This window comes from Hyla sarda, chromosome 1, assembly GCF_029499605.1.
Source record: "Hyla sarda isolate aHylSar1 chromosome 1, aHylSar1.hap1, whole genome shotgun sequence".
Classification (NCBI taxonomy): domain Eukaryota; kingdom Metazoa; phylum Chordata; class Amphibia; order Anura; family Hylidae; genus Hyla; species Hyla sarda.
In genome coordinates, this window is record NC_079189.1 from 21,598,411 (window position 1) to 21,616,296 (window position 17,886).

At 43.7% G+C, this 17,886-nt stretch overlaps 1 protein-coding gene across 1 annotated transcript in view; it reads right to left on the minus strand.

Annotated features, from left to right (window-relative positions):
* The window catches only part of LOC130365858 (extracellular calcium-sensing receptor-like), a 50,709-nt gene that overhangs the window by 21,914 nt on the left and 10,909 nt on the right, over positions 1–17,886 (minus strand). Inside the window, exons 2-5 of the mRNA XM_056568938.1 lie at positions 8,698–8,989; positions 3,907–4,145; positions 3,345–3,573; positions 733–834 (exon numbers count right to left, since the gene is read on the minus strand). Coding sequence (XP_056424913.1) covers positions 733–834; positions 3,345–3,573; positions 3,907–4,145; positions 8,698–8,989 — 862 coding nt within the window. The remainder of the gene's footprint in view (positions 1–732; positions 835–3,344; positions 3,574–3,906; positions 4,146–8,697; positions 8,990–17,886) is intronic.

A 17,886-nucleotide genomic window follows, 5' to 3' on the forward strand; every position in this document is an offset into this window, starting at 1 on the left:
GTCCCAGTCCATAACAAGTATCACATTCAAATATGTTTAAAACTAAGCAAAGCTGTAGGCTGACCTGTATTGACCTTTATTTTCGCAATACATATTTAAAGCATCTAAAGTATTTAAAGCATAGCCATCTATAGCGGATGTAAGTGTATTTTCTGGGTTTATACTTACACATAGTATTTCTACCTGGTTGAAACATCCTTGTGATTAGGATTGGTGTCAGGGGAGAATACTGGATGCAGAAATGTCATCATCATGTTCTCCAGTGTAAAGATGGTGCTGGTGCTGTTGGTGCTTCTGTTGCTACTACTCCTTCCTCTTGCAGGGGTAGTGCTGCTTTGACTCATAGGAAAGCGGAGACTGGACCCCCATGTGGCAGGTGTTTGGTGTTGGAAAGCCATGGCAAACTAGCTTTTTTTGTAGTTCTCTATAGAACTACAATTTATCCACCCTTTCAGAAGGCTTGAAAAATTCCCACATTTTGGCTTTATATCGAGGGTCTAAGAGTGTTGCTTTCCAGTAATCACTTCCTTCCTTTAAGCTCACATTATGCCTGTCAATGAGTATGTGAAAACATGTAGCTAGCCATCCTTGCTAGGTTTTCTGAGGGCCTTGCTTGTTCCGCCTCATCCCATACTGCCATGGTTGTTCATGGTCCTCCTCATCATCAGTGTTCCCTTTCCCTTCCTAAGTGTCCATCGCCAAATCCTCCTCCTGAGGTCCCACTTTCCCTACCTCCTCATCCAAGTCCTCCTTCTCAAGAAGAACATCCATCCTGCTGCCAGGCATATGGGAACTCTCCTCCATCCCTCCTTCTTTAATCATCTTTAGCATTTGCTATAAAGGAAATATAAGTGGCATTACATCACTAATTCTGCTGTTCTCCTTGCTGCCAAACCTGTTAACCTCCTCGAAAGGCTGGAGCATGAGATTAGCTGCCAATCCCTCAGCTGAAAGTCACACTAGAAAAATCATCATTCTGTTGCATTAGGAAGTCTGTCACTGCTTTCAGCTGCTGGTACAGGCAGTCCAACATATATAATGTTGAGTTGCATCATGTTGAAATGTCACCAATCAGGCGTTGTTGAGGTAGACCGGTTTTGCACGTTAAGTGAAGGAAGACATGTTTAAAAGCTGAACCGAACAAACACTTTCCTGCTCTTTCCTGCCAAACACAACTAGACACAGCTCTTTGAGTGTTTGTGCTGTTATCGGTGACCACATTTCCTAATATCAGATCAAGACCAGAGAGCCAGTGTGGAACTTTCTGTTGAATATAGGACAGCAGCTCCTCTGCTGTGTGGATTTTCTCTGCTCTCTGCCCCCTCATAATTACACATGTTGTCCAGAAAAGCCAGATCATCTGCTGAAACCAAATAGCCTCTGGCAACCAGGGAGAACTTGGGATGGCTAATGTGGCTGCTACTACTATCACCACGCATCTGCCTGCTGTTGCTGCTTCCTGTACTGGTACTGGCACCGGCACTAGTACCAACATCCTTACTCCCAGAGGACATAGCAGGGGTATTCTGACCTCTACCCCTTCTAACATTTCCTTTACCAAACATACTTTTGGTGGATAGTTTGGATTTTAAAGTTAGTTTTCTTACAAGCAAGTTTCAAATATAAACATATAGTCGCTTGAGAAGGCTAATGCGCATAGGATGCAGACACTTTTTAGTGGGCTGCTATGTCCCAAACAAACTGGTGTTTGCTGAAACTAATACTATTCCCAACAATTTTTTTTTTTTTTGCAGGGCTAATCCCTTTCAAATATGTTAGGGCGCTGCTATGTCCCAAACAGGAAGATGTGACCGGTGTTTGCTGAAACCAATACTATTCCCGAAAAATGTTTTTTACAGGTCTAATCCCTGTCACATGCACACCCTTTTTAGTGCGCTACAATTTAACAACTAGGAAGATATCATGCATGCTTCATTGAACCAGGAAAATAAACATACAGTGTCTTCATAAGACTGATGCCTTTAAATTGTTTTCGCTTTTCAGTCCGCTGCTATGTAACCTGTAGGTATACTGTTTTTGTGATCAATCCCAGTAGATGTGAATACAGCGCTATGCTGTGTTTAGGGCACTTTGCATATGTATCACTACTATACAGTTCTGCCACTGCACAGCTTTTCTCAGTTCACTGCTTGTTGTTTTTTCCTTTTGTATGAGCCTTTAAAAAGACTTGCTGTGTTTTGTGGTAAAAGTTGAGGCTTGTTTACGGATGGACAGGAGATCCCCTGCTTTACTGTGGACCCTTGTATAGCTCATTAGGATTTGTGCACTGTGGACGTTGTTGAAATGGATTCTGGCTGTGGACCCCCCAACATACACACACACTGCCTGTCTGCTTTTCTTAGTTCCCTATCTCTGCCCTATCTCTCTCCCTATATCTCTCCCTCTCTGTCTGTCTCTCTGCCATCTGTTCCTCTCTCTTTCATCAGAGTGTGGGGCGCAGAGTGTGTGACCTTATGAATGTGTAAAACTGACCTCCTCCATACTCCTATTGGGCCTTTTGGCTGATTGACACATAAAATCAGCAAATCATATGATAAACTGGGTTTACTATGTGATATGCTGGTCACCTGATTGTGGCATTTAAAGGGTTAATATGCATTAATATGGGGGCATCCAACTTTCCTTAGCTGTTTTAGCAGCATTTTTTTTATTTTATTTTTATTGTATAATATTAAGGCTGGACCCATGGACTCTAGACAACAATACAAAGGACCTGTCCCGCTCACATTTATTGGGAATGTTACCGGCTATTTTCTGTGACCTCTTCAGAGGCCACTCTACAGGGTGGTGGAGACTGATCTCTGCTGTGAATGGTGGCAGATTCAGTGTTATCTCACTTTTGGTGTCACCTTACACTGTGCTCTTGTTTGACCTGAGAAGAAAGGCATTACTGGAAAATGATTCGTAGAGAACAGGAAGTCTCAGCTCGTTGTAGGCTAATGGCCAGAATTGAAACTGCAAGACTTCAGGATTATTATAAAATACAGATTTGTAAATTAAAAATGAGAAACAAACATGACCAAAAATTCTTAAAAAAAATATGGTCAACATAAAAACCTGATTTCAAAAATAGGCCATTTTCTGATGTCACATTCCATTAAATATGTCATAGAAGGAAATCTTGGATCAGAGATTATGTTAGGGGGTGTATCGAGTGGTCAGTTCAGACATGTATGGAGGGGTCAGGTTGTGGATGAACTGGTATGTGATTGTTAACAGTTTAAACTAAATTTCTTGGGGATATGGAGCCAGGGAATTGGTGAGGGGAAGAGAGGAGGAGCCAGGGGAGAGATTAGTCTGGTAACAGAGTTTTGTTTTCTTACCTTCTTTCGGTATAAATGAATCCCATTTTCTTCGTTATATTTTCCACTCCTTAGTAAGGCTTTATGCATATCATCCAATGCGTGGGCTATCATTCGTACAGCTGTATTCACTCCGTGTGGTATTCCATCCACAAAATAGTGGGTGAGATTAGTAAAACGTTCCTCACCCGTGCACTCATGAAGAGGAACAGAAAAAGTAGACTGTAATAGAGTATTCTTTAGATCATTCCTTGAAATACAATACTTTGAGGTTATCCAAAGATCCTCTAGAACTGGATCATGTGGGTGTGTGGAAGGATGACGGCTTAGTACCCTTTCCTGTAATCCTTCTATACTGTGCCTTAAAGGGCTAAACATAAGGCTACAATTAATGTATGCTCCATAAAAAATGGAATCATGTGACCAAGATGTCAAAAAAATTAAAGTCTTGTTTCTGATGCTTTGTGCTGCTTTAAATAAAAGAGTTTTAACTATTCCACTACTTGTGCCACAAAGTATAACAACTTCAGCTTTTATCTTCTCTATGATAGATAAACGTAATAAATTGTCTTCTATTGGATACGTTAGTATATGAGTTAGTTCAATACACATTCCAGATTTTTTCAGCTCTGCGCTAAGGAGGCGAAGATCCCGTTCTCCAATATCGTCATCTGTAGTAAAGATACAAACCATATTCCACTTAAAATACATCAGCAACTTCACTAAAGCCGCATATTGCACTTCATTATTCTGAACCATACGAAAGAAATGTGGATATAATCTTCTGTCACTGAGTGCAGAGTCTCTTGCCCCATAACTAACCTAAAAAAAAGACAAGTAATTATTAAAAAATGATAATTAATTCTTGTTTTTTTTTTTAGCTATTTCATGTTGATTTGTTACTTAGGGGTGGGCTCCTCTTAACACAACCCGAGTACACCCCCCCCCATTTTATTTTAGCACTACAAATTAATAAAGATGTTAATAAAAATGTAATCAGACCTTTATCAGAGCTTTCTGTAAGGAATAGTTTTGTGTCCAAAGAATATGAAGCCTGCCATCAGGACAAGGTAAACTCTTTTACGCAGAACCCTAAACTAGCTTCTCTAATCTGCCCTATCAATCCTTCCTTGGTACATTTAAGAAAAACACTGTTTCATAAGAGGGAAATAACATAGTAACAGTTCAAAAGGTTGAAAAAAGACATGAGTCCATCAAGTTCAACCTATGACCCTAATGAGTTCCTATTGAGATGATCCAGAGAAAGGCAAAAACCCCTCATACTAGAGGTAAAAATTCCTTCCCGACTCCAAATATGGTGAACAGAATAAATCCCTGGATCAACGTTCTGTCCCTATAAATCTAGAATCCGTAACCAGTGATGTTATTATTGTCCAAAAATGCATCCAGCCCCTTTTTGAACTCTTTTACAGAGTTCCCCATGACCACCTCCCCAGGCAGAGAATTCCATAGTCTCACTGCTCTTATAGTAAAGAACACCGTCTGTGCTGGTGTAGAAACCTTCTTTCCTCAAGACATAGAGGATGCCCCCTTGTATTAGATTCAGTCCTGGGTAAAAATAGATCATGGGAGAGATCACTGTACGGTCCCCTGATATATTTATACATAGTTATTAGGTCTCCCCAAAGCCTTCTTTTTTCTAAACTAAATAACCCTAAATCTTTCTTGGTACTGTAATACTCCCATAACCCTCTCCAGCTCCACTATATCTTTCTTGTACACTGGTGCCCAGTACTGTACACAGTATTCCATGTGTGGTCTGACTAGTGATTTGTACAGCAGTAGAATTATTTCCTTGTCATGGGCATCTATGCTCCTATTGATGCACCCCATGATTTTAATTGCCTTGGCAGCAGCTGCCCGACACTGGTCACTACAGCTAAATTTACTGTTCATTAAGACTCCTAAGTCCTTTCCACGTCAGTTGTCCCAAGTGTTCTCCCATTTAATACATAATCCCAGCCCGGATTTTCCTTCCCAATGTGCATTACCTTACATTTTTCAGTTATGAACCTCATCTGCCACTTCCCAACCCAAACCTCCAACCTATCCAGATCCATTTGTAACAGTTCACTGTCCTCTATTGTGTTTACCGCTTAACAGAGTTTAGTATCATCTGCAAAGATTGCTACTTTACTATTCAACCCCTCTTCAAGGTCATTAATAATATGTTAAATATGACAGGATCCAAGACGGACCACTGTGATACCCCACTAGTAATAGTCACCCACTCAGAATAAGTACCATTAATAACCACCCTCTGTTTCCTATCACTGAGCCAGTTACTTACTCACTTACACACATTCTCCCCCAGTCCAATCTTTCTAATTTTATGCACCAATCTTTTATGTGGCACCGTATAAAATGTAACGACATCCAGCAATTGCTCCTGGTCTCACCTCCTCACCTCTGGAGCTCACCTCCTCATAAAAGCTGATCAGGTTAGTTTGAAAGGACTGATCCCTCATAAATCCATGCTGATATGGGGTCATACATTTATTTTTGCCCAAAATAGCATCTCTTAGAACACCCTCAAACAATTTACATACAACTGAGGTTAAGTTAACAGGTCTAAAATTCCCGGGGTCACTTTTTGACCCCTTTTTAAATATTGATACCATCATTTAAATATTACCATCATACATAATACCCTTATACACATTACCATCATACTGTTACTGACCAAATCCTGTATACTGAGACAAATTTTACAAAAAAAAAGTAAACAAAGAGGAATATTATCATCATACACATTACCATAAATCTACTTAATGAGCAAATCCTGTCTACTTTGACCAATTTTACTAATAGTACCAGCATACAAGGAGGAATATTTTCATCATACATATTACAATCAAAAGAATAGAATTTCCTCTGTAGCATATAGCTGCTAATAAGTACTGAAAGGATTAAGATTTATGAATAGAACTAATTTACAAATCTGTTAAACTTTCTGGCACCAGTTCATTAAAAAAAACAAAAAAAAAAACGTTTTACTCTGGAGTACCTCTTTAACCAAAGCGAAGGCAGGGTCCAAACCAAGATATTGTCAAGGTTCAAAACAACTACAAGGCACAGAACAGCAGACTAAAGAATAGAAAACAGGCAGGAGGTCAGAGAAGCCTTTGACACAATAACAGACTAAAGTTGCTGAGACAGTTATCAGCTGTAATCACAAGTGGGGCTGGGACACACTACAGAAATGTAACCCCTTAAAGACTCAGCATTTTTCCGTTTTTGCATTTTCATTCTATCCTCATCACCTTCTAAAAATCATAACGCTTTCAATTTTGCACCTAAAAATCCATATGTTTGCTTATTTTTTGCGCCGCCAATTCTACTTTGCAGTGACATTAGTCATTTTACCCAAAAATCCATGGCGAAACGGAAAAAAAATAATTGTGCAACAAAATTGAAGAAAAAAATTCATTTTGTAAATTTTGGGGGCTTCCGTTTCTACGCAGTGCATTTTTCGGTAAAAATAACACCTTATCTTTATTCTGTAGGTCCATACGGTTAAAATGATACCCTACTTATATCAGTTGGATATTGTCGTACTTCGGAAAAAAATCATAACTACATGCAGGAAAATGTATATGTTAAAAATTCGCAACAGAAGAGAGAAACTGGAGTTACTTATTCATTTTTATAAAAAATAGTAAACAATTTTATTGGTAATCAAATTACATAAAAAGTGGGAGAATATCTACCCAGGAGGGGAAGAAAATCAAGAAAAGGTGTCACTCAGGTATCCTTTACAAAGTGCCTAGTGCATGGTACATTAGCAAACTGACAGGCAGCATATACATAGCAGCAAACACATGTAAACAAAGTATATACTTAGCCATACATAGAGGTAAAGAAAGCACAGGACACCGGAGCGACACCACCCCAATGCAGCGTTTCGGCAAACCTTTGTCGAGAGGCGGCGTCTCTCCAACAGGATATGCTATTTATGTTACCACAGACCAATCACAAGTAGCCACATCACGGCACCTAATTATAAACATTGATTTTACCTGAGAGCAGCGTTCAAATGGCGCACACGCCGTCATTCCCCGTACTGCGTCAGAGGCCCGGTCAGCTGACCGGATCACGTGACGCCGCGTGAGCTGGGAGATGGCACCTGCGCACTATGCTGGGCTCCGTATTTCGCGAAACAAAGTTTGTATTACCCCGGAGCCGGCTCCTATGTTAAAAATTCTCATCTTCTAACCCCTATAACTTTTTTACTTTTCCGCGTACAGGCCGGTATGAGGACTAATTTTTTGCGCTATGTTCTGAAGATTTTATCGGTGCATTTTTTGTATTGATCGGACTTTTTAATCGCTTTTTATTCATTTTTTCATGATATAAAAAGTGACCAAAAATACACTATTTTGGACTCTGGAATTTTTTTGCACGCACACCATTGACCGTGCAATTTAATTAATGATATATTTTGATAGTTCGGACATTTTCGCATACGGCGACACCACATATGTTTATTTTTATTTACACAGTTTTTTATGGGAAAAGGGGGGTGATTCAAACTTTTATTAGCGAAGGGGTTAAATGACCTTTGCTAACTTTTTTTTTCCACTTTTTTTGCAGTGTTATAGCTCCCATAGGGACCTATAACACTGCACACACTGATCTCCTATGCTGATCCCTGCAAAGCCATAGCTTTGCACGGATCAGTCAGATAGGGGCTCGATTGCTCAAGCCTGTAGCTCAGGCTTGGAGCAATCAATCGACGATCGGACGCCGCGGAGAGAGAAAAGGAGACCTCCGCCTGCGTCCCAGCTGATCTGAACATCGGGATTTTATCGCGATGTCCCGATCAGCCCGACTGAGCTGCCGGGAAGCGTTTACTTTCGTTTTCAGATGCAGTGGTCAACTTTGATCACCGCGTCTAAAGGGTTAACAGCGCGTGGCACAACAATCGATGCTGCACGCTGTTAGCCCAGGGCCCCGGCTATGATTAGCAGCTGGGACCGAGCCGGTGTTTTTCACACCGGGAAGGGCTCAGGGCACACAGGTACGCCCTGAGTCCTTAAGAGGTTAAATACTCCATCTGCTACTGATGATTGGACCAGTGTATGAAATATCGGAGTGTCCAGAGCGAGGCATATGAAGAATAGCCAGGTGCCGTCATAACATGCACATTGCATTTATACATCCTTAGTATTTAACACACAAATAGAATCATTACATAGATTCCCACATGTATACACCATACACACACACACACACATACATACTGTACATATACACGCACACACACAAAATCTTACTTTTCATTCAAAGTTTGAAAGCTTTAGAGTTCTAAAGTGAAATGAATAATGTTTTCAACTTTCTTATTAGAACTTACCTGTGTATATCCAAACATCCCTACCAACTGGGCCATTGGTAGAGTGGTGGCAGACTGAAGGTCCCCAATATAACCGGCTAATGTCCCATGCTCCATACATGAATAGTTGGGAGCTGTTACTGAGTGTCCAGACATTATCTGCAGGACATCCTTTATCACCTTATTCACATTGCTACATGAATCATACAGATGATATCCCAGGGTGATATTTGGCAGAATGGTTGGGTCATCGTTAACATCGTTAATGGCAAATATAAATGACAGGATATGTCTGTATTCTTTAAAGCCAGGACTGTAGAAAACAAGATATTTTAGTCACAATTTTATAACAAATATAGATAGCTAGATACTGTAGATAGCAACAGAAGAATACAGCAGCACACTGCCAGCACAAGGATATAGGTGAAACATGAACATGCAGATAAAACATGGAGAGCTATACAGCTATGGTGTAATAGATGCAAATGTGAAACTATGAGATAGTGAGGCACTTAGCTCGCAAATTTGTCTCCGTCGGCGGTCAAATAGCTTGGACCGTCCCACCGCGATAAGGTGGCCTCATTGGGACGGACCCTACACTGTGAATATGCCTCTGTGTGAACAGTTCAGTAAGCATGGCAGGATCTGGAACATCCAAGACACCTTATATACACACCTGATAGAGGTGGGTGGGGTGCAAGGCCAACATGGAGGTAGCCACTCCCCCGTATGTGTAATACAGACAAAGAATAAGTCAGCCAGCACTTTAGTTGATACCAAACCTAGCCTAGTAGCGTGCACCTGCAGGCCAGGTCCATATAATAGTTTGGTATCAACTAAAGTGCTAGCTGACTTATTCTTTGTCTGTATTACACATACGGGGGAGTGGCTACCTCCATGTTGGCCTTGCACCCCACCCACCTCTATCAGGTGTGTATATAAGGTGTCTTGGATGTTCCAGATCCTGCCATGCTTACTGAACTGTTCACACAGAGGCATATTCACAGTGTAGGGTCCGTCCCAATGAGGCCACCTTATAGCGGTGGGACGGTCCAAGCTATTTGACCGCCGGCGGAGATAAATTTGCGAGCTAAGTGCCTCACTATCTCATAGTTTCATATTTGCATCTATTACACCATAGCTGTATAGCTCTCCATGTTTTATCTGCATGTTCATGTTTCACCTATATCCTTGTGCTGGCAGTGTGCTGCTGCATTCTTCTGTTGCTGTATATTTAGCCTAGTAGCGTGCACCTGCAGGCCAGGTCCATATAATAGTTTGGTATCAACTAAAGTGCTGGCTGACTTATTCTTTGTCTAGATACTGTAGATAGATAGATAGACAGATACTGTAGATAGATAGATAGATAGATAGATTTAATTAGAGTCCATAAAAACGTATACGCACTTTAACATGAGAAATATCTGCATAAATGCTTTATTACTTTATATCTACATCACATCACATATATAGACATCACATATATAGACATCTCAGGTAGGTGAAATTAATGTTTGATTTCTACAATCACAGTATAGTGGGGATCAAAAGTTTGGGCACCCCAGGTAAAATTTTGCATTAATGTGCATAAAGAAGCCAAGGAAAGATGGAAAAATCTCCTAAAGGCATCAAATTACAGATTAGACATTCTTATAATATGCCAACAAAAGTTAGATTTTATTTCCATCTTTTACACTTTCAAAATAACAGAAAACAAAAAAATGGCATCTGCAAAAGTTTGGGCACCCTGCAGAGTGAATATCTTGTACTGCTCCCTTTGGGAAGTATCACAGCTTGTAAACGCTTTTTGTATCACCGTTGGCATGGTGATAGAAAAGTCATCTCAGGTGTCCTAGACAGCTGACCGATGACACTATGCAGCTGGGGACCAATCAGACTGGTCCCCTGCTGCAGATCATTGTCATTAGTCAGTCAGTTAGTGACTGACTAATGACAAGGACTTGCGGGGTTCTGGGCTGATCGGGTCTCCGGTGACCCGATCGCCCGGAAAACAACGATGATCGGAGCAGTCAGAGACCGCTCCAATCATTCTGAAGGGATAGGACCGAGGTGGCAGCTGCCACCTCGCTCCTAAACCCCTGCCATTGGTCGTTAGGACTAGCCACCAATGGCAGGAGGGGGGCGGGGGGTTAAAGGTGAAATCCTCGCTCTGCCCCGCCCCTGGATGTCGGGGCAGAGGGGGGGGGAAGATGGTGGAGGGTCCCGGGACCAGTGATCGTGTCCCGGGACCAGCGCTCGTGTCCCGGGGCCAGCAATCGCAGCGAGGATCCGCGGCGGTAACGGCGGAGGCAGCGGCGGACGGAGCTGTGAAGATCAGCGGTAAGTGATCTTCACTGCTGCGTTCCAGGAGTTGCTGGGAGTTGTAGTTTTGCAACATCTGGAGGCCCACAGTTTGGAGACCACTGTGCAGTGGTGTCCAAACTGTGCTCTTACAGATGTTGCAAAACTACAACTCCAAGCATGCCCAGACTGTCCAGGCATGCTGGGAGTTGTAGTTCTGTAACATGTGGCCCTTCAGATTTTGCAGCACTACAACTCCCAGCATGCCTGGACAGTCTGGGCATGCTTGGAGTTGAAGTTTTGCAACATTTGGAGGGCTACAGCTTGGACACCACTGCACAGTGGTCACCAAACTGTGACCCTCCAGATGTTGCAAAACTAACTCCCAACATGCCTATCGGCGGTCTGGGCATGCTGGGAGTTGTAGTTTTGCAACAACTGGAGGCACCCTTTTTGGGAAACACTGAATTAAATAACAAATTCAGTTTATTGCAACCAGTATGCCTTCAGCTTTTGCATAACTACAACCCCCAGCAGGCACGGACAGCCAGAGGGCATGCTGGGAGTGTTAGTATTATACCTCCAGCCATTGCATAACTACAAGTCCCAGCATGCCTTCAGTTGTCACTGCATGCTGAAAGTTGTAGTTTTTGCAACGGCTGAAGGATCACTGGTTGCAAAGTTTGTTACCTAACTCAGTGTTTCGCAACCAGTGTGTCTCCAGCTGTTTCAAACTGCAACTCCCAGCATGCACTGATAGACTGTACATGCAGGGAGTTGTAGTTCTGCAACAGCTGGAGGCACACTGGTTGCAAAACACTGAGTTAAGTAACAAACTGTGTTTTGCAACCAGTGTGCCTTCAGCTGTTGCATAACTTCAACCCCCAGCATGCACGGACAGCCAAAGGGCATGCTGGTTGTGGTAGTACATTGTACATTCACACGGCCTGGGTCTACAGCGAACTTCATGATACAAGTTTGAGATGCAGCAAGTTTTCCGCCGCAGCTCAAACTCTCAGCGGAAAGCTCGCTGTAGACCCCGGCCGTGTGAGTGTACCCTAAAAACACCACACTATACTACATTACACAAAATAAAAGGTAAAACACTACATGCACATACCCCTACACAGCCCCCTTTCACCCCCCCCCCCCCCCCCCCAAATAAGAATAAAACATTTCTCGTATGACACTGTTTCCAAAACGGAGAATCCAGCTGTTGCAAGACAACTCGCAGTATTGCCGGACAGCGATTGACTTTCCAGGCATGCTGGAAGTTTTGCAACAGCTGGAGGCACCCTGTTTGGGAAACCCTGCCATAGGGTATTTTTGGTATCGGAGGCAAGTGTAATTCTTGCATCCAGTTCCGTCCTCATGCAAATCCCTTATTTAGTCCTCAAATGCGCATGGCGCTCTCTCACTTCGGAGCCCTGTCGTATTTCAAGGAAACAGTTTAGGGCCACATATGGGGTATTTTCGTACTAAGGAGAAATTGCCTAACACATTTTGGGGGGCTTTTTCTCCTTTTACCCCTTATGAAAAGGTGAAGTTGGGGTCTATACCAGCTGTCATTGTAAAAATGTTTTTACATTTTTTACACTAACATGCTGGGGTTGCCCCATACTCTTCATTTTTACAAGAGGTAAAAGGAAAAAAAGAGTACGGAAATACCCCATATGTGGACATAAAATGCACTGCGGGCGCACAACAAGGCTCAGGAGTGAGAGCGCCATGTACATTTGAGGTGATTTGCACAGGGGTGGCTGATCGTTACAGCGATTCAGATGTAAACACAAAAAAAAAACACCCATATGTGACCCCATTTTGAAAACTACACCCCTCACGTAATGTAATAAGGGGTACAGTGAGCATTTACGCCCCACAGGTGTCTGACGGATTTTTTGAACAGTTGTCCACAAAAATGAAAAATCTAATTTTTTATTTGCACAGCCCACTGTTCCAAAGATCTGTCAAAGGCCAGTGGGGTGTAAATGCTCACTGCACCCCTATTACATTCCTTGAAGCGTGTAGTTTCCGAAATAGGGTCACATGTGGGGGGGGTCCCCTGTTCTGGCACCACGGGGGGCTTTGTAAAGCACATGACCCCCGACCTTCATTCCAAACAAATTCTCTCTCCAAAATCCCAATGGCGCTCCTTCTCTTCTGAGCATTGTAGTTCGCCCACAGAGCACTTTACATCCACATATGAGGTATTTCCATACACAGAAGAAACAGGGTTACACATTTTGGGGGGCATTATCTCCTATTACCTCTTGTAAAAATGGTAAGTTTGGGGGAAAAAACAGCATTTCAGTGAAAACATTTTTTTTTCATTTACACATCCGACTTTAACGAAAAGTCATCAAACATCTGTGGGGTGTTAAGGCTCACTGGACCCCTTGTTACGTTCCTTGAGGGGTGCAGTTTCCAAAATAGTATGCCATGTGAGTTTTTTTTTTTTTTTGCTGTTCTGGCACCATAGGGGCTTCCTAAATGTGACATGCCCCCCAAAAACCATTTCAGAAAAATTCACTCTCCAAAATCCCATAGTCGCTCCTTCCCTTCTGAGCCCTCTACTGCGCCTGCCGAACACTTGACATAAACATATGAGGTATTTTCCTTACTCGAGAGCAATTGGGTTACACATTTTGGGGGGATTTCTCTACTTTTACCCCTTATAAAGATTCAAAAACTGGGTCTACAAGAACATACGAGTGTAAAAAATGCAGATTTTGAATTTTCTCCTTCACTTTGCTGCTATTCCTGTGAAATACCTAAAAGGTTAACTTCCTTATTGATTGTCATTTTGAATACGTTGAGGGGTGCAGTTTTTTTATAATGGGGTAATTTATGGGATATTTCTAATAGGAAGGCCCTTCAAATCCACTTCAAAACTGAACTGGTCCCTGAAAAATTAAGATTTAGAAAATTTTGTGAAAAATTAGAAAATTGCTGCTATACTTTGAAGCCCTCTGATGTCTTCCAAAAGTAAAAACATGTCAACTTTATGATGCAACCATAAAGTATACATATTGTATATGTGAATCAAAATTTCATTTATTTGGAATGCCTATTTTCCTTACAAGCAGACAGCTTCAAAGTTTGAAAATTGGAAAAATTTCAAATTTTTCATGAAATTTGGGAATTTTTCACCAAGAAAGGATGCAAGTATTGACGAAAATTTACCACTATTTTAAAGTAGAATATGTCACGAAAAAACAATCTCGGAATCAAATTCATGAGTAAAAGCATCCCAGAGTTATTAATGCTTAAAGTGATAGTGGTCAGATGTGCAAAAAACGCTCTGGTCCTTAAGGTGAAAATGGGCTTGGTCCTTAAGGGGTTAATGATATCAAGGATTTTTTTGCCTTATTGACACTAAAATAATGGGTCATAAGTATCCCTGGTTGTTAGTAGATGCCTGCCAGTGTTAAAATGCACACCGGTATCGGAAGATGCAGTGGCTTTCGCCAAATGTGCCAAAAATTATCCCTTTTTGTGAGTAGTAACATGAGAAGCATGACTTTTTCAAGGCATTTTATAAATTCTCTTTTTTGTGAGCAGCAACTTTTTAAGAAGTGAAGAAGAGGGCATGGATTTCCCAAGCATCCCAACTATTACTCCTTTTTGGAAGTAGTAACAGAATTGGTGTCCCAAAATATTTAAGTAGAAATAGCTATTGAATGAAAATCCCCCTAAAAACATCCTTGGATGATAGATTGTGTTTGTGTAGGCCTGGATGGAAGTAGGGTGATGGTAGATTGGTGAACTGGCATTACCCAGCATACAGCAGGAGGTGGCAGATTGTTGTTACTAGTAGTAGCCAACGTACCGCAGAAGGTGTTGGACTGGCATTAGCCGACATACAGAAAAAGGTGGCAGACAAGTGTGGCTAGTAGTATGCTGCATACAGCACGAGGTGACAGACTAGTGTTTCTAGTAGTATTCAACATACAGCAGGAGGGGGCAGACTGACATTATCCAGAAGGTAGCAGACTGGTGTTTCTAGAAGTAACCAGCATACAGCAGGAGATGGCAGACTGTTGTTTCTAGTAGTATCTAGCATACTGCAGGATGTGTTTGATAGGTGTTACTAATAGTTACTAAAGTATCCAGCACACAGGAGGAGATGTCGGACTGATATTAGCCAACATAAAGCAGGAAGTAGCGGTTGTTGTCTCCAGCGTACAGCAAGAGTTGGCTGACTGGTATTAGCCAATGTACAGAAGGACATGGCAGTCTGAAGTTATCTAGCATACAGCAGGAGGTGGTGGATCAGTGTTTCTTGTAATAGCCAGCATAGCCAAAGGTGGCAGACTAGCCAGCACACAGTAGGAGGTGTCGGACTGATATTAGCCAACATAAAGCAGAAGGTATTAGTCGTAGTGGCCATCTTACAGCAAGTGGTGGCTGACTGGCATTTGCCAGTATACAGCAGGAGGTGGTGGACTGCCATTAGCCAGTGTAAAGCAGGAGGTGGCAGTCTGGCATTATCCATCATACAGCAGAAGGTTGAACAGTGGCCAGCATACAGCAGAAGGTTGCAGACTTACATTAGCCAGCATACAGCAGGAGGTGGCGGTTTGTCATTAAACAGCGTACAGCAGGAGGTGACTGGTTTCAGGGTCAGCTCTTGTCATAGGCAAAATAGGCTACAGTTTTTTGGGGGAACTCGGTGGTGCTGCGCTGGCTTCTCTATCCAGCTGTCAGGAGCACAGCACTGTCACATCACATACACAGTAATTATTACTGTATATATGATGTGATAGCTGCGCTCCTGATGGCCAGATAGAGGAGCCAGCGCAGCACTACTGCTGCAAGCTCCTCCACTATTAACCAAGGCTTGAGTCCTGCAGGGCCAACCTTAGAATTCTGCTTACTCCTTCCTCTACCTCCTTCCCTGGCCATGCCGACTAGATGCTGATGATGAAGGACCTTTGATGATGTCACCATTATGTGACCAGTTACATGTTGTGGGCGGAGCTTCACCATGCAGGATCGGAGAAATTGTTGCTGAAGGTGATGCCGTGGAGAGGAGGACTGAGCTGAAGTGAATCTCACATGATTCCTGCACAGTCACTGCTTGTTGTGCTGTGTATGAAGAAAGCTGCACCTTGGTGTCACCCCAGTGGTAAGGTAATTACATGAGGAGATTTGTTACAATGTGTCACCCAAGTAGTAAGGTGATTACATGCGGAGGGGGTTTGTTACAGTGTGTCACCCCAGTAGTAAGGAGATTAAATGAGGAGGAGGTTTGTCAAAGTGTGTCACCCAAGTAGTAAGGAGATTTCATGAGGAGGAGGTTTGTGTTACGCCGAGCGCTCCGGGTCCCCGCTCCTCCCCGGAGCGCTCGCTACACTTCCCTCACTGCAGCGCCCCGGTCGGTTCCACGGACCCGGGGCGCTGCGTTACCACCTCCGGCCGGGATGCGATTCGCGATGCGGGTAGCGCCCGCTCGCGATGCGCACCCCGGCTCCCGTACCTGACTCGCTCCCCGTCAGTTCTGTCCCGGCGCGCGCGGCCCCGCTCCCTAGGGCGCGCGCGCGCCGGGTCTTTGCGATTTAAAGGGCCACTGCACCGCTGATTGGTGCAGTGGTTCCAATTAGTGTTTACACCTGTGCACTTCCCTATATCACCTCACTTCCCCTTCACTCCCTCGCCGGATCTTGTTGCCCTAGTGCCAGTGAAAGCGTTCCTTGTGTGTTCCTTGCCTGTGATTCCAGACCTTCTGCCGTTGCCCCTGACTACGATCCTTGCTGCCTGCCCCGACCTTCTGCTACGTCCGACCTTGCTTCTGTCTACTCCCTTGTACCGCGCCTATCTTCAGCAGCCAGAGAGGTTGAGCCGTTGCTAGGGGATACGACCTGGTCACTACCGCCGCAGCAAGACCATCCCGCTTTGCGGCGGGCTCTGGTGAAAACCAGTAGTGACTTAGAACCGATCCTCTAGCACGGTCCACGCCAATCCCTCTCTGGCACAGAGGATCCACCACCTGCCAGCCGGCATCGTGACAGTAGATCCGGCCATGGATCCCGCTGAAGTTCCTCTGCCAGTTGTCGCTGACCTCACCACGGTGGTCGCCCAGCAGTCACAACAGATTGCGCAACAAGGCCAACAGCTGTCTCAACTGACTGTTATGCTACAACAGTTACTACCACAGCTCCAGCAATCATCTCCTCCGCCAGCTCCTGTACCTCCTCCGCAGCGAGTGGCCGCTTCTGGAATACGACTATCCTTGCCGGATAAATTTGATGGGGACTCTAAGTTTTGCCGTGGCTTTCTTTCCCAATGTTCATTACACTTGGAGATGATGTCGGACCAGTTCCCCACTGAAAGGTCTAAGGTGGCTTTCGTAGTCAGCCTGCTGTCTGGAAAAGCCCTGGCTTGGGCCACACCGCTCTGGGACCGCAATGACCCCGTCACTGCCTCTGTACACTCCTTCTTCTCGGAAATTCGAAGTGTCTTTGAGGAACCTGCCCGAGCCTCTTCTGCTGAGACTGCCCTGTTGAACCTGGTCCAGGGTAATTCTTCCGTTGGCGAGTATGCCGTACAGTTCCGTACCCTTGCTTCAGAATTATCCTGGAATAATGAGGCACTCTGCGCGACCTTTAAAAAAGGCCTATCCAGCAACATTAAAGATGTTCTGGCCGCACGAGAAATCCCTGCTAACCTACATGAACTCATCCATCTTGCCACTCGCATTGACATGCGTTTTTCCGAACGGCGTCAGGAGCTCCGCCAGGATATGGACTCTGTTCGCACGAGGCGTTTCTTCTCCCCGGCTCCTCTCTCCTCTGGTCCCCTGCAACCTGTTCCTGTGCCTCCCGCCGTGGAGGCTATGCAGGTCGACCGGTCTCGCCTGACACCCCAAGAGAGGACACGACGCCGCATGGAGAATCTCTGCCTGTACTG